The sequence below is a fragment of the Strigops habroptila genome, unplaced genomic scaffold (assembly GCF_004027225.2).
Source record: "Strigops habroptila isolate Jane unplaced genomic scaffold, bStrHab1.2.pri NW_022045623.1_ctg1, whole genome shotgun sequence".
Lineage (NCBI taxonomy): Eukaryota > Metazoa > Chordata > Aves > Psittaciformes > Psittacidae > Strigops > Strigops habroptila.
In genome coordinates, this window is record NW_022651100.1 from 26742 (window position 1) to 47485 (window position 20744).

A 20744-nucleotide genomic window follows, 5' to 3' on the forward strand; every position below is an offset into this window, starting at 1 on the left:
TAACCCCCCCACCAGCCCCCTTATAAACCCCTATAACCCTTGATAAACCCCCCTATAAACCCCTATAACCCCCTATAACCCCCACACCCCACCTATAACGCCCCCCACACCACCCCACCGCCCCGTAAAAACCCCCTCTATAACCCCCCTATAACCCCCGTATAACCCCCCTATAACCCCCCTATGACCCCTCCCAGCCCCCCCAGTGCCCCCATACCCCCCTATGACCCCCCATCCCCCCCCAGTGCCCGCATACCCCCCTATAACCCCCCTATAACCCCCTATAACCCCCCTATAACCCCTATAACCCCCTATAACCCCCTACCCCCCTATAACCCCCCCACACCCCCCTATAACCCCCCTATAACCCTTGTATAACCCCCCTATAACCCCCTATAACCCCCCTATAACCCCCCCTATAACCCCTGTATAACCCCCCTATAACCCCCTATAACCCCCGTATAACCCCCCATACCCCCCTATACCCCCCCATACCCCCCTATAACCCCCCTATAACCCCATATAACCCCCTATAACCCCCTATAACCCCCCTATAACCCCCCTAAACCCCCTATAACCCCCCCATAACCCCCCTATAACCCCTCTATAACCCCCCCAATCCCCTCCCAGTGCCCCCATACCCCCCTATAACCCCTGTATACCCCCCTATAACCCCCCTATAACCCCCTATATCCCCCTATAACCCCCCCACACCCCCCTATAACCCCCCTATAACCCCTGTATAACCCCCCCACACCCCCCTATAACCCCTGTATAACCCCCCTATAACCCCCTATAATCCCCTATAACCCCCGTATACCCCCCTATAACCCCTGTATAACCCCCCTATAACCCCCTATAACCCCCCCACACCCCCCTATAACCCCCTATACCCCCCTATAACCCCCTATAACCCCCCCCAATCCCGTTGCAGGCGCGGCGCCGCTGTTCCCGCTGCTGGGCGCGTTCCGGGGCCACGGCTCGTTCGCGGCGCTGGTGGCGCGGCTGCGGGGCCGGGTGCTGGCGGCCGCGCGTGCGCAGCTCTCCCACAGCCTGCTCACCGAGCGCAGCTGGTGCGGGGGGCTACGGGGGGCTATGGGGGGTTATAGGGGGGTATAGGGGGGTATATGGGCACTGGGAGGGAGTTATAGGGGGTTATGGGGGGGTTATGGGGGGTTATAGGGGGGTTATGGGGGGTTATGGGGGTTATGAGGGGGGTTATGGGGGGGGTTATAGGGGGGTATGGGGGCAATGGGAGGGGGTTATGGGGGGGTTATGGGAGGGTATGGGGGCACTGGGAGGGGGTTATAGGGGGGGTTACAGGGGGGTATGGGGGCACTTGGGGGGGGCTGGGAGGGGGTTATAGGGGGGTTATAGGGGGGTATGGGGGCACTGGAAGGGGGTTATGGGGGGTATATGGGCAATGGGAGAGGATTGAGGGCACTGGGAGGGGGTTATAGGGGGGTATAGGGGGGTATATGGGCACTGGGAGGGGGTTATAGGGGGGTTATAGGGGGGTTATAGGGGGGTATGGGGGCACTGGGGGGGGCTGGGAGGGGGCCATAGGGGGGTATATGGGAACTAGGGGGGACTGGGAGGGGATTGGGGGGGACTGGGGGGGACTGGGAAGCAATGGGAGGGGGTTATATGGGGCTATATGGGCACTGGGAGGGGATTGGGAGGGATTGGGAGGTGATTGGGGGAACCGGGAGGGGGTTATATGGGGGTATATAGGCACTGGGAGGGGATTGGGGGGGACTGGGAGGGGATTGGGATGGACTGGGATGGTCTGGGAGGGGATGGGGGGGACTGGAAAGGGATTGGGGGGGGACTGGGGGGCACTGGGAGGGGATTGGGGGGGAGTGGGAGGGACTGGGAAGCAATGGGAGGGGGGTTTAGGGGGTATGTGGGCACTGGGAGGGGATTGGGGGGGACTGGGGGGCACTGGGAGGGGATTGGGGGGACTGGGAAGGGATTGGGGGGGACTGGGAGGGGATTGGGGGGCACTGGGAAGTGATGGAAGGGGATTAGGGAGCATTGGGAGGGGATTGGGGGGGACTGGAAAGGGATTGGGGGGGACTGGGAGGGGATTGGGATGGACTGGGCGGGATTGGGGGGGACTGGGAAGGAACTGGGAGATACTGGGAGGGTAATTGGGATGCACTGGGCTATACTGGGGGGCACTGGGAGGGAACTGGGATCTGCTGGGATGGACTGGGATAGACTGGGAGGGGATTTGGGAGCGCTGGGAGGGCACATACTGCCCCATACTGGTCTGTACTGGTCTATACTGGTCCGTTCTGGCCCCACAGGTTCCATTACGCCGCCCGGATCTGGGATGGGGTGAAGAAATCCTCGGCCCTGGCCGAGTACGGGCGGCTGCTGGGCTGAGGCCACGCCCCCTTTCCCCTTGGCCACGCCCCCTTCCCCCTTGGCCACGCCCCCTTCCCCCTTGGCCACGCCCCCTTCCCATTCATCCTCTGCGCTGTGGCCACGCCCCCTTTCCATTCACGCCCTTCTGCCGCGCTGTGGCCACGCCCCCTCTCCCTTGGCCACGCCCCCTCCGTTTGCTCCTTTATGGGCTGTGGCCACGCCCCCTCCCCTTGGCCACGCCCCCCTTGGGCAATAAACCGGCTTTGAACCCCCCCGACTGTGTCTCATTGGGCCTAATTAGGGGTAATTAAGGCCCCGTGGGGGGGTGATTAGAGGGTATGGGGGGTGTTAAGACCTATAGAGACCCATAGGGACCCATAGAGACATATAGAGACCATAGAGGCACATAGGGACCCATAGGGATCCATAGGGACACATAGAGATCCATAGAGACCTATAGAGACCCATAGGGACCCATAGAGATCCATAGGGACCCTTAGAGACCTGTAGAGATCCACAAGAGACCCATAGGGACCCATAGAGACCATAGAGGCACATATAGAGACCCATAGGGACCCATAGAGATCCATAGAGACACATAGTGACCCATAGGGACAAATAGAGACCCATAGAGGCACATAGAGACCCATAGGGACCCATAGGGACACATAGAGACCCATAGAAACTCCATAGGGACTCCATAGAGACCAATATAAACCCATAGGGACCCATAGAGATCCATAGAGACCCATAGGGACCCATAGAAACTCCATAGAGACCTATATGGACCCATAGGGACCCCACAGAGACCTATATAGACCCGTATAGACCCATAGGGACCCCATAGAAACCTATATAGACCCATAAGGACCTATATAGACCCATCTAGACCCATAGGGACCAATAGAGACCTATAGAAACCCATAGAGACCCATATAGACCCATAGGGACACTGCGCATGCGCGCCAACAAACCGCGGGAAACCCTTTTTACCCCCCTCCCCTTACCATAGAGCCTGGCGGACCGTATGCCCAGCGCGCCTCACGCTCCCTCCCACTGCGCATGCGCGCTCCCCCCCCCCACCCCTTCCAGTCCATGCCTCCATACCATCGAGCTGGCGGACTAACCGGCGCAGAGCGCCACCCTTTATAAAAGTTGCGGCGCTTCCGCCAGGCGCCAGACGCCGCTTCCGGTGCGGCGGCGATGGCGGAGATCCAGCTGCTCCGCGTCGTGGCCGCGTCCAGCGAGGACCCGGTAACGGGGCCAGGCCCGGGGCGGGCCGGGGGTGGGGGGGAGGCCCCGGAGCCGGCCCCGGCCCCGGCCCCGGCCCCGGTCCCTTATCCCCGTTGTCCCGTCAGCGGTACCCGGCGCTGAACCTGCTGCAGCCGGAGGCGGGCGGGCGCTGGAGGGGGGCGAAGGCCGGAGAGCGGCAGATCAGTGTGGAGCTGGAGGTGAAGGGCCCTATAGGGGGGTATAAGGGGGGGTCTGGGGCCTATAGGGGGGTCCCTGTGTCTCCTATGGGGGGTTTAGGGGGTCCTTGTGTCTTCTATAGGGGGATTTGGGTCCTCTATAGGGGGTTTAGGGGGTCCCTGTGTCTCCTATGGGGGATTTAGGGGGTCCTTGTGTCTCCTATGGGGGGGTTTGGGTCCTCTATAGGGGTATTGGGGGGTCCCTGTGTCTCCTATGGGGGGTTTGGGTCCTCTCTAGGGGGTTTGGGGGGTCCCTGTGTCTCCTATAGGGGGTTTAGGGGGTTTAATGCCCCCATTATATCCTTCCCTATATATATCCCATTATGTTCCCCCATATGCATTTCTATATACTCTCCCATTATATTCTGACCTATATACGCCTATATATCCTCCCTTATATCCCCCCTACACATCCTCCTCTATATCCCCTCCTGTATCCCCCTCCTATATCCCCCCCATATCCCTGCGCTATATATCCCTCCCTATATCCCCCCCTATGTATCCCCCTTACATCCCCCCCATACGCGCCTCTGTGCCCCCTATATCCGCCATGCGCCCCCTTCTGGCAGCTCCCGGCGGGGCAGCGCATCCACCGCCTGCTCATCGGCAACAACGGCTCCGCCTTCGTGGAGGCGCTCGTGGGGACCCGCGACGGGGGCAGCTTCCAGGTGAGCCTACAGGTACCCTATAGACACCCATAGATACCTGTAGGCACCCTAGAGGCACCTATAGATACCTGTAGGCACACTATAGATGCCCTAGAGGCACCTATAGATACCTATAGGCACCCTAGAGGCACCTATAGATACCTATAGATACCTATAGTTACCTATAGATGCCCTAGAGGCACGTGTAGATACCCCATAGACACTCATAGATATCCTGTAGGCACCTATAGACACCCTAGAGATACCTATAGATACCCTTGAAGCACATATAGATACCTAGAGGCACCTATAGATACCTATAGGCACCCTATAGACACCCATAGGCACCCTATAGACACCCTAGAGGCACCTGTAGATACCCCGTAGACACTTATAGGTACTCTATAGGCACCTCTAGACACGCTAGAGACACCTATAGATACCTATAGATACCCTAGAAGCACCTACAGGTAATCTAGAGGTACCTTGACACGCTGTAGGCACCTATAGATACCCTGGAGGCACCTATGGACATCCTAGAGGCACGTATAGACACCTTGTAGGCACCTGTAGACACCCTAGAGGCACCTGTGGGCACCTATGGACACCCTGTAAGCACCTATGGACACCCTGTAGGCACCTATAGACACCCTAGAGGCACCTATGGACACCTAGGGATACCCCATAGAGACCCCAGAGATAACTCATAGACCTCCCCCCCCCATAGACACCTACAGGCAGCTCTGTGTACCCTGTAGGTACCCTATAGGCACCTATTGACACCTAGGGGTACCCTATAGACACCTCAGAGATAACTCCTAGGACCCCCCCCCCAGACACCTATAGGCATCTCTGTGTACCCTATAGACATCCTATAGGTACCTATGGATACGCTATAGACACCTTAGAAGCACCTATAGACATCTAGGGATACCCCATAGACACCCCAGAGATAACTAATAGATACCACCCCCCAAAGACACCTGTTGGCAACTACGTGTACCCTATAGACGTTCTATAGGGAGCTATGGATACCATATAGGCACATATAGATGCTCTGTAGGCACCTATAGATGCCATAGAGACACCCCATAGGTGCCTATAGATACTCTATAGATGCCTATTAATGTCATATAGATAACCTATAGGCATGTCTGTGTACCGTATATGCATCTATAGGAATCCTATAGGCACCTATAGGTACGCTATAGACACACCATAGATACCTAATAGGCCCCCGCCATAGCCACCTATAGGCACCTCTGTATACCCTCTAGACACCCTATAGGCACCTATAGATACCCTGTAGCCACCCCATAGATACCTAATAGCCCGCCCCATAGGCACCTCTACAGCCCTATAGACCCCCATGGCCACCACAGACACCCCATAGCGCCCTATAGGACCCCCTAACCCTGCGTAGCGCCCACAGGACCCTATAGCCCCTCTCTTAGCAAGCCTTGCGCTCCCATAGCAGCCTGTAGACACCCTATAGCCCCCTATAGACACCCCATAGCGCCCCAAAACCCCCCCAAATCCCCCCTTAGACCCCTAATAGGCCACCATAGACACCCTATAGACCCCCATAGCACCCCATAGGCCCCTATATAACCCCCTATACGTGTCCTCTCTATAGGTGCTGCTGCCGGCGGCCGCCTTCATGTCCCCCCGCGAGAGCCGGGAGGGGGCGGAGCCTCGCAGGGGGCGGAGCTTCGGGCCCGAGGCCCTGGTGAGGGGCGCGGCGGGGGGGGGCTGGGACCGCCTGCGCCTCGTCTGCACCCAGCCCTATAGCCAGGTGAGCATATAGGGGTCCTATAGGGGCTATAGGGGGCTGCAGCCAGCCCTAGAGCCAGGTGAGCACATAGGGGTCCTATAGGGGGCTATAGGGGTCTGCAGCCAGCCCTAGAGCCAGGTGAGCATATAGGGGTCCTATAGGGGCTATAGGGGTCTGCAGCCAGCCCTAGAGCCAGGTGAGCACATAGGGGTCCTATAGGGGCTATAGGGGGCTGCAGCCAGCCCTATAGCCAGGTGAGCACATAGGGGTCCTATAGGGAGCTATAGGGGGCTGCAGGCAGCCCTAGAGCCAGGTGAGCACATAGGGGTCCTATAGGGGCTATAGGGGGCTGCAGCCAGCCCTAGAGCCAGGTGAGCACATAGGGCTCCTATAGGGGCTATAGGGGGCTGCAGCCAGCCCTAGAGCCAGGTGAGCACATAGGGCTCCTATAGGGGCTATAGGGGGCTGCAGCCAGCCCTAGAGCCAGGTGAGCACATAGGGGTCCTATAGGGAGCTATAGGGGGCTGCAGGCAGCCCTAGAGCCAGGTGAGCACATAGGGGTCCTATAGGGAGCTATAGGGGGCTGCAGCCAGCCCTATAGCCAGGTGAGCACATAGGGGTCCTATAGGGGCTATAGGGGGCTGCAGCCAGCCCTAGAGCCAGGTGAGCACATAGGGGTCCTATAGGGGGCTATAGGGGGCTGCAGGCAGCCCTAGAGCCAGGTGAGCACATAGGGGTCCTATAGGGAGCTATAGGGGGCTGCAGGCAGCCCTAGAGCCAGGTGAGCACATAGGGGTCCTATAGGGGCTATAGGGGGCTGCAGCCAGCCCTAGAGCCAGGTGAGCACATAGGGGTCCTATAGGGGTCTATAGAGGGCTGCAGCCAGCCCTAGAGCCAGGTGAGCACATAGGGGTCCTATAGGGGCCTATAGGGGTCTGCAGCCAGCCCTAGAGCCAGGTGAGCACATAGGGGTCCTATAGGGGGCTGCAGGCAGCCCTAGAGCCAGCTGAGCACATAGGGGTCCTATAGGGGGCTGCAGCCAGCCCTATAGCCAGGTGAGCACATAGGGCTCCTATAGGGGTCTATAGGGGGCTGCAGCCAGCCCTAGAGCCAGGTGAGCACATAGGGGTCCTATAGGGGTCTATAGGGGGCTGCAGCCAGCCCTATAGCCAGGTGAGCACATAGGGGTCCTATAGGGGCTATAGGGGGCTGCAGCCAGCCCTAGAGCCAGGTGAGCACATAGGGGTCCTATAGGGGCTATAGGGGGCTGCAGCCAGCCCTATAGCCAGGTGAGCAGATAGGGATTCCATAGGGGCTATAAGGGCTATAGGGGGCTAGTGGGGTTCTATAGGGGGCTGCAGCCAGCCCTATAGGCAGGTGAGCAGATAGGGCCCATAGGGGGCTATAAGGGCGATAGAGGCTATAGGGGGCAGTAGGGGCTATAGGGGGCTAGAGGGGTTCTACAGGGGGCTGCAGCCAGCCCTATAGCCAGGGGAGCACATAGGGCCCATAGGGGTGCTATAGGGGGCGATAGGGGTTCTATAGGGGGCTGCAGCCAGCCCTATAGCCAAGTGAGCCTATAGGGGCCCATAGGGGGCTAGAGGAGTGCTATAGGGGGCTGCGCCCAGCCCTAGAGCCAGGTGGGGGCACTGTTGGGCGCTATGGGGCAGGGTTATGGGGAGGGCTCTCTGGGGCGGATCTATGGGGCAGCGGCTCTCTGGGGCACTTCTATGGGGCAGGGGCTCTATAGGGCAGATCTATGGGGCAGGGGTCTGTGGGGCAGATCTATGGGGCAGGGCTCTATGGGGCAGGGCTCTATGGAGCAGATCTATGGGGCAGGGGCTCTATGGGGCAGGGGCTCTATAGGGCAGATCTATGGGGCAGGGGCTCTATGGGGCAGGGCTCTATGGGGCCGATCTATGGGGCAGGGGCTCTATGGGGCACATCTCCCCCCAGGACCGTCCCTTTGGTCTCTCCTATGTTCGTGTCTTCGCCCCCCCAGAGGATGCGGCTCCTGCTGAGGCCCCGGTGAGTGACCCCCAACTGCCCCATAGCGCCCCATAGCCACCCCACAGCTGCCCCTAAGCACCCCCTACAACCCCATAACTGCCCCACAACTACTCCCCCAGACCCCATCACTGCCCCACAAGTGTCTTTGTGGCCCCATAGCTGCCCCATAAGTGATTTCCCGGCCCCATAACTGCCCCCCATAACCCCCCCCGACCCCTTAACTGCCCCATAACCGCCCCCATGATCCCCACACCCACCCTTTTCAACCCCATATCTGCCCCACAAGTGATTTCCCAGCCCCATAACTGCCCCCCCAGCCCCATAACCGCCCCACAGGTGTCTTTGTAGCCCCACAACTGACACCCTCAGCCCCACACCTGCCCCATAACTGCCCCCCATAACCCCATATCTACCCCACAACCACCCCCCAACCCCTTAACTGCCCCACAAGTGCTCTCCTGGCCCCACACCCACCCTCTACCAACCCGTATCTGCCCCACAAGTGATTTCCCAGCCCCATAAGTTGCCCTTCTGGCCCTATAACTGCACCCCCCCACCCCATAACCTCCTTCCACCACCCCATAAGTGCCCCACAAGTGTCTTTGTAGCCCCACGCCTGCCCCATAACTGCCCCCCATAACCCCATATCTGCCCCACAACCACCCCTCAACCCCTTAACTGCCCCATAACCGCCCCCATGAGCCCCACACCCACCCTCTTCAACCCCATATCTGCCCCACAAGTGATTTCCCAGCCCCATAACTGCACCCCCCCACCCCATAACCGCCCACCACCACCCCATAAGTCCCCCACAAGTGTCGTTGTAGCCCCACAACCAACCCCCCCAGCCCCACACCTGCCCCACAACCGACCCCCCCAGCCCCATAAGTGCCCCATAACCACCCCTTCCCCCCCCTTCTCCCCATAGGTTCGCCGCTTGGGCCCCTTCACCCTACGGGAGGGGGGGGCCTCCCCCCTGCGCCCCCCCGGGGCCCTCTTCTACCAGCGCCCCCCCTCCCCCCCAGGTAAGACCCTTCCCCCCCCCCCTTGTGGGCGGGGCTTCGCCGGGGAGGGGGCGGGGCCATGCTAAGCCCCGCCCCTCTTCCCGCAGCCCCCCCCTCCGGGGCGCCCCCCCCCGGCCCCAGTTATGCCGATGCTGCCCTCAAAGCCAGCGCAGGCTCCGCCCACAAAGGCCGGGTAAGCCCCGCCCCCTGCTCCCTAAGCCACGCCCCATTTGGCCCCTCCCTCCTTTAAGCTCCTCCCCGTCTGGCCCCACCCCCTTTAGCCACCACTCCCCTTTTAGCCCCGCCCCCTTTAAGCTCCTCCCTCATTGCCCCAACTCCCTTTTAGCCCCGCCCCCTTTAAGCTCCTCCCCCTTTGTCTCCTCCCACTCCCCTTTAAGCTCCCCCCTTGGCAACTCCCACTTAAGCTCCTCCCCCTTTGCCCCCCTCCCCTTTAGCTCCACCCCCTTTGGCCCCCCAACTCTCCTCCAAGCCCCGCCCCTTTAGCCCCGCCCACTTTAAGCTCCTCCCCCTTTGGCTCCTCCTGCTTTGACTCCTCCCACTCACTTTAGGTTCCTCCCGCATTGGCTACAGTCCCCTTTAGCCCCCCCCTCCCGTCAAGCTCCTCCCACCCCCTTTAAGCTCCTCCCACCCCCTTTAAGCTCCTCCCACCCCCTTTACGCTCCTCCCACCCCCTTTATGCTTCTCCCCCTTTGGCCACTCCCACTTCTTGCCCCTCCCTTCACTTTAGCCCCTCCCACTTTAAGCTCCTCCCCCTTTCGCCCTCCCCTCCAAGCTCCTCCCCTTTAAGCTTGTCCCCCCTTAGCCCCTCCCTCACCCCTTTTAGCCCCTCCCCTTTTAGCTCCTCCCCCTTTAGCCCCTCCCCTTCCCATTAAGCTCCTCCGCCTTTAATCCCTCCCACCTTTGGCCCCTCCCTCACCCCTTTTAAACCCCTCCCACCCCCTTTTAGCCCCTCCCTCCCCTTCAAGCTCCTCCTCTTTAATCCCTCCCCCTTTAGCCCCTCCCTCACCCCATTTAGGCCCCTCCCACCTCCTCTAACCCCTCCCACCCTCTTTACCCCCCCCCCTTCCCCTCTCCCCCACTAACCCCCCCCCTTTTCCCATTGCAGCCCCCCAAGCGCCGCCCCTCCCCATCCCCCCCCCTCCCCAAAGCCAATGGGACCCCCCGGAAGCAGCCCCGGACCCTCCAAGCTCCGCCCCCTGCGCCCAAAGCTCCGCCCCCTGCGCCCGAAGCTCCGCCCCCTTCGTCCGAGGCCACGCCCCCCGCGGCCGTGGCCACGCCCCCCCTGGGGGGGGGTGGTGCTGGCGCTGAGCGGCTTCGAGAACCCCCTGCGCGGCCAATTGCGCGCGGCCGCCGTTGCCATGGGAGCGACCTACAGCCCTGATTGGACGCCGCGCTGCACCCACCTCGTGTAAGCCCCGCCCCCTGCTCCCCCCTCCCCTCCCTTAGCCCCGCCCACTGCTCCCCTTTCCCTTCCTTAGCCCCGCCCCCTGCTCTTTCCCCCCCTTATCTGACACCCCCCCCCTTATCTGGCTGCCCCTTATCTGACCCCCCCTTATCACCCCCATTATCTGACCCCCCGTTATCTCACCCCTTATGCGACCCCTCGTTATCTGGCCCCCACTTATCTTACTCCCCTTTATCTGAATGAATCCCCTTATTTGACCCCCCCCATTATCTGACTCCCCTTAGCTCCCCCCTTGTATGACACCCTCTTATCTGACCCCCCCCTTATCTTACTCCCCCTTATCTGAATGAACCCCCTTATCCAACCCCCCCTTTTCTGACCCCCCCCTTATTTGACCCCATCCTTATCTGACCCCCCCTTAGCTCCCCCCTTGTATGACCCCCGCCTTATATGATCCCCCCCTTATCTGATGCCCCCTCTTATCTGATCCCCCCCCTTATCTGACCCCCTTTATCTCGCCTCTTATCTGACCCCATTTATGTGGCTCCCCCTGATCTTCCCTGTTATCTGATCCCCCCATTATCTCCTGTCTTATCTGACCCCCCCTTATCCAACCCCCTTATCTCCCCCCTTATCACGCACATTATCTGACCCCCCCCCCCTTATCTGACCCCCCCTTATCTCTTATCTCCCCCCACAGCTGCGCCTTCCCCCGCACCCCAAAGGCCGCCCGGGCGCGGGCCATGGGGGGGCTGCTCGTGAGCCCCGACTGGATCTGGGACTGTCAGAGCCGGGGGCGCCGCCTGCCCTGCCGCCCGTGAGCATTAGCCCCGCCCCCTTGGCCCTAAACCACGCCCCCTATGCCCCAAGCCACGCCCCCTTCCATTGACCAGCCTTGGCCCTAAGCTCTGCCCCCTGCCATTGAGCTGCCTTGGCCCTAAGTCACGCCCCCTGCGCCCCAAGCCACGCCTCCTCCATTGAACTGCCTTGGCCCTAAGCCACGCCCCCTCCATTGAACCCTATGTGCCCTAAGCCACGCCCCCTTGCCCCCATGGCATGCCCCTGCCATTGAACTGCCTTGGCCCTAAACCCCGCCCCCTGCACCCTAATCCACACCTCCTCCATTGAACCCTATGAGCCCTAAGCAACGCCCCCTATGCCGCAAGCCACGCCCCCTCCATTGAACTGCCTTGGCCCTAAGCCACGCTCCCTCCGCCCTAAGCCACGCCTTCTCCATTGAACCCCATGAGCCATAAGCCACGCCCCATGCCCTAAACCACGCCCCCTCCCATTGACCTGCCTTGCTCCTAAGCCACGCCCCCTGCGCTCTAAGTCACACCCTCTCCCTTGAACAGCCTCGGCCCTAAGCCACGCCCCCTCCATTGAACTGCCTTGGCCCTAAGCCACGCCCCCTGCGCCCTAAGCCACACCCCCTGCCATTGAACCCCTGTAAGCCTTATGATTGGCTGCCCCTTATAAGGAGTGGGCGGGGGGGCGTGGTCTCATTTAAACCACGCCCCCTCCCCAGGTACCTCCTGGATGGCTCCGCCTCCTCCGGCAGCGAGGGGGAGGAGCCTGCGGAGGCCACGCCCCCTCCCGCCCACGTGCCCGCGGGTAAGCCACGCCCCTCCCTCGTCCATTCCCCCCCCCCCCCTTCTCTTAAAGGGGCTGAAGCCCCAAATGAACCCCATCCAATCGCATTGCAGGGACTGATTCGGATGATGGCAGCGACCAATCGGAGCCGTGAGTGTTGCGGGGGTGTCCCCCCCCCCCTTTTCCTGCTTACCCCCCGCTCTCTGATCCATCCCATTCCATAGGGATGATCCCTATGGAGGCTCCACTGAGGAGAACAGCGAGGAAGAGGAGGAGGAAGAGCCTATCCCCCCCCTGCCTGGTTGGTCTGGGGCTATATTGGGCTATACTGGGCTATAATGGGATGTACGGGGTCATGCTGGGTTATAATGGGTTATACTGGGTTGGACTGGGGTGTTATAGAGACTATACTGGGTTATACTGGGTCGTACTGGGCTATAATGGGTTATAGTGGGTTGGACTGGGGTGTTATAGGGACTATACTGGGTTATACTGGGTCATACTGGGCTATAATGGGATATACTGGGTCAGCCCAGTATAACCCACTGTAATCTCCCAGTATAACCCATTCGTATCCCATTATAGGCCAGTATACCCCGTTATAACCAATCATAACCCATTCTACCCCATTATAACCTATTCTACCCCAGTATATCCCAGTATACCCCATTTATACCCTAGTGTAGCCCATTATAGCCCATTATACCCCAGTATAACCCATTTATACCCTATTATTCCCCATTACACCCCATTATATCCCAGTATAGCTCATCATAAGCCAGTATACCCCATTTATACCCCGTTATATCCCAGTATAGCCCATTATCCCCCATTATCCCCCATTACACCCCGTTATATCCCAGTATATCCCAGTATACCCCGTTTAAACCCCATTACACCCCATTATAGCCCATTATAACCCAGTATACCCCATTTATACCCCAGTATATCCCATTATAACCCAGTATACCCCATTCATACCCCGTTATATGCCATTATATCCCATTATAGCCCATTATAACCCAGTATATGCCATTTATACCCCATTATAGCCCATTTATACCCCATTTATACCCCATTACACCCCATTATAGCCCATTTTAACCCAGTATACCCCAGTTATACCCCACTATATCCCATTATAACCCACTATACCCCATTCATACCCCGTTATATGCCATTATAGCCCAGTATACACCATTTATACCCCATTATAGCCCATTTATACTCCATTTATACTCCATTACACCCCATTATAGCCCATTTTAACCCAGTATACCCCAGTTATACCTCCTTATATCCCATTATAACCCAGTATACGCCATTTATACCCCATCATATCCCATTATAGCCCGTTTATACCCCATTATACCCCATTTATACCCCATTAATACCCATTATAGCCCATTTTAACCCAGTATACCCCATTTATACCCCATTTATACCCCATTATATCCCATTATAGCCCCTTTTAACCCAGTATACCCCATTTATACGCCATTATACCCCATTTATACCCCATTATACCCCATTATAGCCCGTTTTAACCCAGTATACCCCATTTATACCCCATTATAGCCCATTATAGCCCATTATAATCCAATATACCCCATTTATACCCCATTATAGCCCATTATAGCCCATTTTAACCCAGTATACCCCATTTATACGCCATTTATAGCCCATTATAGCCCATTATAGCCCATTTTAACCCAGTATGCCCCATTTATACCCCATTTATACTGCACTATATCCCATTATAGCCCATTTTAACCCAGTATGCCCCATTTATACCCCATTTATACCCCATTATAGCCCATTATAGCCCATTTTAACCCAGTATGCCCCATTTATACCCCATTTGTACCCCATTATAGCCCATTATAGCCCGTTTTAACCCAGTATACCCCATTATACCCCATTTATAGCCCATTATACCCCATTATAGCCTGTTTTAACCTAGTATACCCCATTTATACCCCATTTATACCCCATTATAGCCCATTATAGCCCATTATAATCCAATATACCCCGTTTATACCCCATTATAGCCCATTTACACCCCATTACACCCAATTACCCCCCATTCCCCCCCATTCCAACCCCCCCCCCCAGGGGTGCCCCCACGTGGCCCCCCCACGTGACACACACCCCCTCCCCCCCCCTCCCCCCGTGGCCTCTTCCTATTGGCAGACTTCTTCCGGGGCCTCTCGTTCCTATTGGCTGGCAGCTTCCCCGAGGGGGAGGGGCGACGGCTGCGGCGCCTCGTCATCGCCTTCGGGGGGTGAGTGGGGTCCATACTGGTCCATACTGGTCTGTATTGGTCCATACTGGTCCATACCAGTGTATATAGCTCCATATAGGTCCATACTGGTCCATATTGGGCTATACTGGTCCATATTGGGCTGGACTGGGGCCACTGGGAGGGACTGGGATGGGATTGGAGGGCACTGGGAGGCTCTACTGGGGCATACTGGGAGGGACTGGGCGCTACTGGGGTGGGCCCAGAGCTTAGAGTGGGTCATACTGGGTTATACTGGGCTATACTGGGGTGTACTGGGTTATAATGGGGTATACTGGGGGCACTGGGAGGAGAGACTGGGTCATACGGGGGGGGGGGGGTCTGGGAGGTTCTAGTGGGTTGTACTGGTCCATACTGGGTCATACTGGGCTGGACTGGGAGGTTATAGTGGGTTATATTGGGTTATACCAGGGTATATTGGGCTGTATTGGGCTCTAGTGGGTCATACTGGGCTAAACTGGGAGGTTAGAGTGGGTTGTATTGGGTTATATTGAGCTGTATTGAGCTCTACTGGGTCATACTGGGCTGGACTGGGAGCTTAGAGTGGGTTATATTGGGTTATACTGGGCTATACTGGGCTGTATTGGGCTATATTGGGTCATACTGGGACGGACTGGGAGGTTATAGTGGGTCATATTGGGTTATACTGGGGCATATTGGGCTGTATTGAGGTCTACTGGGTCATACTGGGAGGCTATACTGGGTTATATCAGGTTATACTGGGCTATACTGGGTCATACTGGGCTGGACTGGGAGGCTATACTGAGTTATATTGGGTTATATTGGGCTATATTGGGTCATACTGGGAGGTTATAGTGGGTTATATTGGGTTATACTGGTCTGTATTGGGTTCTAGGGGTCATACTGGGAGGCTATATTGGGTTATAGTGGGTCATACTGGGTTATAGTGGCTCATACTGGGAGGTTACACTGGTTTATATGGCTCCATACTGGTTTAAATGGTTCCATACTGGGTTCTATAGTGCTCCCTACCAGTTCATAGTGCTTTATATTGCCTTATACTGGTCCATACTGGTCCATATTGGTCCATACTGGTCTATACTGGTCCATACTGGTGCAGGACCCTGGCTCCCTCCATGAGCTCCGCAGTGACCCACGTGGTGACAGCCCAGGGCTGGGACGAGGCCTTCCACCAGGTGGGGCGGGGCTTAGGAGCAAAGGGGCGGGGCTTATGGGCAAGGGGTGGGGCTTACAGGGGAGGTGGGGTGGGTTTGAGGAGGGGGCGGGGCTTAGAGGGGAGCGGGAGGGGCTTGAGAGGGGCGGGGCTTAGAGAGGAGGGGAGGGGGAGCGGCTTAGAGAGGTGGGCGGGGCTCAGAGGGGAGGGGCTTGGAGATGTGGGAGGGGCTTTGAGGGGGCGTGGCTTAGGGAGAGGTGGGAGGGGCTTGAGGAGGGGTGTGGCTCGGGAGAGGTGGGAGGGGCTTCAGGGAGGGGGCGTGGCTATAGGGGAGGTAGGAGGGGTTAAGGAAGGGGCGTGGCTTAAGTAGAGATGGGAGGGGCTTGAGGAGGGGCGTGGCTTGGTGAGGTAGGAGGGGCAGGGCTGTGGGAGAAGTGGGAGGGGCTTGAGAGGGGCGTGGCTTAGGGGAGCGGCTTAGAGGTGGGCGGGGCTGAGAGGGGAGGGGCTTAGACAGCTGGGAGGGGCTTAGGGAGAGGTGGGAGGGGCTTTAGGGGGGGCGTTGCTTAGGGAGAGGTGGGAGGGGCCTGACCCCCGCAAGCCCCGCCCCTCCAGGCGCTGGAGCTCCGCCCCTCGCTGACCATCGTGCGCCCCCATTGGCTGCTGCGCTGCGGCGAGCAGCAACGCCCCCTGCCGGCCCAGCCCTTCGCTGTCGTGCCGGCGGATGGGGGGTCGCCGTGACGTCATCACGCACATCCCATCCCCCCCCCCCCCCATCGTTTTGGAGGCGAATTAAAGCGGTTTTGGGTAATTAAATGGCTGTAAAGGGGGGGGGGGCGGGGGATTGGGGGGGGCATGCCCCCCCTGTGACGTCACCAGAAGGGGCGTGGTGGTGGGGACTGCACATAAAGGGGTGTTGGCGCTTTAAGTGGGTGGGGGGGCATCATGCTGAGGCCATTGCCCCTTTAAGGCTGTGGCCCCTTTAAGGCCATTGCTCCTTTAAGCCCATTTAAGTTGTTGGCTCTTTAAGGCCATTTAAGGCCTTGATCCCTTTAAGGTTGTCCCTTTAAGCCCATTGCCCGTTTAAGCCCATTGCTTCTTTAAGGCCTTGGCCTCTTTAAGGCTATTGCCCATTTAAGACAATGCCCCTTTATGCCCATTGGCCCTTTAAGCCCATTTAGGGCTGTGGCCCCTTTAAGCCCATTGCCCCTTTGAGGCTGTGGCCCCTTTAAGCCCATTGCCCCTTTAAGGCTGTGGCCCCTTTAAGCCCTTGCTCCTTTAAGCCCATTTAAGTCGTGGCCCAATTAAGACCATTACCCCTTTAAGCCCATTGCCCCATTAAGGCCATTGCCCCTTTAAGACAATGCCCCTTTAAGCCCATGGCTCCTTTAAGCCTATTGCCCCTTTAAGACAATTAAGGCTGTGGCCCCTTAAAGGCCAATACCCGTTTAATCCCACTTAAATCAGGCCTCCTTTAAGCCATTGCCCTTTTAAGCCTGTTGCCTCTTTAAGAGACGCCTCTTAAAGGGGCCACACCCCCATTTCCTGCCCCCTTTGGTGGGGCCACCACTCAATCCCCCTTCCCCCCGCCCCATGGGTCCCATTGGGGTGCTGGCATCTCCATAGGCTTCAATGACACGCTCTAGGATGGCCCCATGGCCTTGGGTGACACATGGAGCCTCGGTCCCCTCCATAATGACATCCCTATGGGTGCCCCCCATGACTCCATCACCTCCTTGGGGTGTCACATTGGGTCCCATTGGGGTGGTGGCATCTCCATAGGCTTCAATGGGGTGACCCACAGTGTCCTTATGGTCCTTGGTGACATCAGATGGGTCGGTCCCCTCCATAATGACATCCCTATGGGTCACAACCACCAGGTTATCACCTCTTTGGGGTGTCCCAGTGGGGTGGTGGCATCTCCATAGGCTTCAATGACACGGTCTAGGGTGGCCCCATGGCCTTGGGTGACACATGGAGCCTCAGTCCCCATCCTCTTTGGGGTGTCACATTGGGTCCTACTGAGGTTGTGGTATCTCCATAGGCTTCAATGACACCCAAGGGCTGGTGCCCCCCGACAGGACAATCCGCTCTCGCTTTGCCCCCTAAAACGCGTCCCGGAGCGCCCCATCTATAGGTGATGCTCAGCCCCTGCAGTACCGCTGGTGGCCACAGGGCGGCAGCACCCTCACACTGATGTGGTCCCCACCACCCTCCGCCGCTTGCGCGTTGCCAGGCAACACCCTCTAGGGCTCCACCTCCGCGCGTTGCTAAGCAACAGCCAATCACCGCCCGCTGCCGCGTCTCCCTCTGCATCGCGTTGCTAAGCAACCTCGCAGCCTCATTGCGGCGCAGCGTTGCGTGGCAACAGCCAATCAGCGCCCGCCTCTTGTGAGCGGCGGGGTTTGGCCCCACTCGTGGCCGCGGGTTCGAATCCCGCCCCTGCCCCTAGGATGGGGGGGGCGGGGGCGGCAAGCCCCGCCCACAAGCGCTTCTACGACGCTGGTGATTGGCCGCCGGCGGGCGGTGGGTGGGCTTTAGGGGGTTGCGCGGCCAATGGGGGGGACGGAGCTAGGTCGGCGTGTGCGCAGAGGGATCGAAGGTACCAGAAGGACCCCGATGGTGGCGGAGCTTGGGGCCGCGGGTCCCGAGGTAAAAGGACCCGGGATGGCGGGTGTGGGGCGGGGAGAGGCTGAAGGGGCCACTTGGGGGGAGATGTGGGGCCGGGGGGGGGGGTTATGGGGTGCCCCACATCCATCTGACCCCGCTAACCCAGCCCCACATCCATCCAACCCAGCCCCACATCCATCCAACCCCTCTAACCCTGACCCACATCCATCTAACCCAGCCCCACATCCATCCAACCCCTCTAACCCTGACCCACATCCATCTAACCCAGCCCCACATCCATCCAACCCCTCTAACCCTGACCCACATCCATCCAACCCCCCTAACCCAGCCCCACATCCATCCAACCCAGCCCCACATCCATCCAACCCCCTCTAACCCTGACCCACATCCATCCAACCCAGCCCCACATCCATCCAACCCCCTCTAACCCTGACCCACATCCATCCAACCCAGCCCCACATGGACCCAGCACCTCCATAGATTGAGCTATGTGGGGCTGAGACCACTATAGAGCGATATTTGGGGGGCTGAGACCACTATAGGGTGAGATATGGGGGGCTGAGACCACCATAGAGTGAGATATGGGGCGCTGAGACCACTATAGAGTGATATAGGGGGGGCTGAGACCATTATAGAGTGATGTATGGGGGGCTGAGACCCCATAGAATGAGCTATGTGGGGCTGAGACCACCACGACATGGGGGGGGGGGGGATGCTGTATGTAAATGAGTCTCATTAATATGTAAATGAGCTGAATTAAAGTGATTCATTAAGGCCGTTGCCTCCTGCTTTGCCTTTTTGGGGGGGTGATGATGTCACAGGGGGGCGATGACGTCACAGGGTGATGACGTCATGCACGGAGGGGGGGGTAAAAAGCCATGCAAACGATTAACATATTCAAATGAAGGGGTGCTTAATATGCAAATATGTAAATTAGGGCGCCGATGGGTGGCAAATCCCCTGGAAAATTGCCTCGAAACGGGAATTTGGCGGGAAATTTGAATTTTGGGGGTCGATTTTTGGAGGAAATTCGAATTCGGGTGGAAATTTCGATTTGAATTTTGACGAGAATTTGAATTTCGAGCTGAGCTTCCCCTTGAAATCCAGCTTTAAATCGGATTTTTCATGTAAAATCGAATCTTAAATCGAATTTTTAGTGTAAAATCGCATTTTAAATCGATTTTTTAACGTAAAATTGAACTTTAAATCGAATTTTTAATGTGAATTTGGATTTTAAGTCGAATTTTTAGTGTAAAGTTGAATTTTAAATGGAATTTTGAACGTAAAGTTGAACTTAAAAATCAAATTTGAATGTAAATTTGGATTTAAAAACCGAATTTTAATGTAAATTTGGACTTTAAATTGAATTTTAACATCTATAACAGCCATAAATGGAACTATAATGTTTATAAATGGATCTAAAATGTCCATAAATGGATCAATAACGTCTGTAAATGGGTCTATAATGTCCATAAATGGATCTATAATGTCTATAAATCTATCTACAACACCTATAAATGGGTCTATAACATCTGTAAATGGATCAATAGCATCTGAATGGATCAATAACGTCTGTAAATGGGTCTATAATGTCCATAAATGGATCAATAACGTCCATAAATGGGTCTATAATGTCCATAAATGGATCAATAACGTCCATAAATGGATCAATAACGTCTGTAAATGGGTCTATAATGTCCATAAATGGATCAATAACGTCCATAAATGGATCAATAACGTCTGTAAATGGGTCTATAATGTCCATAAATGGATCAATAACGTCCATAAATGGGTCTATAATGTCCATAAATGGGTCTATAATGTCCATAAATGGATCAATAACGTCTATAAATGGGTCTATAATGTCCATAAATGGATCAATAACGTCTATAAATGCGTCCATAATGTCCATGAATGGATCAATAACGTCTGTAAATGGGTCCATAATGTCCATAAATGGGTCTATAACGTCTATAAATGGATCTATAATGTCTGTAAATCGAACTACAACATCTATAAATGGGTCTATAACATCTGCAAATGCATCAATAGCATCTGAATGGATCAATAACGTCTATAACGGATCTATAATGTCCATAAATGGATCTATAACGTCCATAAATGGGTCTATAATGTCCATAAATGGATCTATAACGTCTGTAAATGGATCAATAACATCTATAATGGATCAATAACATCTATAATGGATCAATAACGTCTATAATGGAACTATAACGTCCATAAATGGATCAATAACATCTATAATGGATCAATAACGTCCATAAATGGATCAATAAGGTCTATAAGTGGGTCTGTAACGTCCATACATGGGTCTATACGTGTCTATGCACATAAACCCACCCAGAAGAACATATATAACACA

The 20744-nt window shown here is 56.5% G+C and overlaps 2 protein-coding genes and 1 long non-coding RNA gene across 3 annotated transcripts in view; 2 read left to right on the forward strand and 1 right to left on the reverse strand.

Moving 5' to 3' along the window:
* Positions 1–2650, forward strand: part of SMG9 (SMG9 nonsense mediated mRNA decay factor) — a 13735-nt gene extending 11085 nt beyond the window's left edge. The window contains exons 10-11 of the mRNA XM_030474951.1: positions 932–1073; positions 2313–2650. Coding sequence (XP_030330811.1) covers positions 932–1073; positions 2313–2391 — 221 coding nt within the window. The 3' untranslated portion in view covers positions 2392–2650. The remainder of the gene's footprint in view (positions 1–931; positions 1074–2312) is intronic.
* Positions 2651–3522: 872 nt separating this feature from the next.
* XRCC1 (X-ray repair cross complementing 1) lies at positions 3523–18332 on the forward strand. The gene is made up of 16 exons (XM_030474952.1): positions 3523–3627; positions 3732–3824; positions 4412–4510; positions 6126–6284; positions 8220–8291; positions 9202–9298; positions 9385–9470; positions 10447–10706; positions 11404–11520; positions 12232–12317; positions 12410–12446; positions 12521–12597; positions 14490–14580; positions 15680–15755; positions 16346–16537; positions 17775–18332. Exons 1-15 carry the CDS (start codon positions 3577–3579, stop codon positions 16469–16471), a joined length of 1527 nt encoding a protein of 508 aa, XP_030330812.1. The 5' UTR covers positions 3523–3576; the 3' UTR covers positions 16472–16537; positions 17775–18332.
* On the reverse strand, positions 4571–4767 carry LOC115603205. The gene is made up of 3 exons (XR_003989826.1): positions 4745–4767; positions 4703–4712; positions 4571–4651 (listed from the first exon to the last, which is right to left on the reverse strand). It is a non-coding gene; the product is annotated as an uncharacterized LOC115603205 (long non-coding RNA).
* Positions 18333–20744: the final 2412 nt, after the last annotated feature.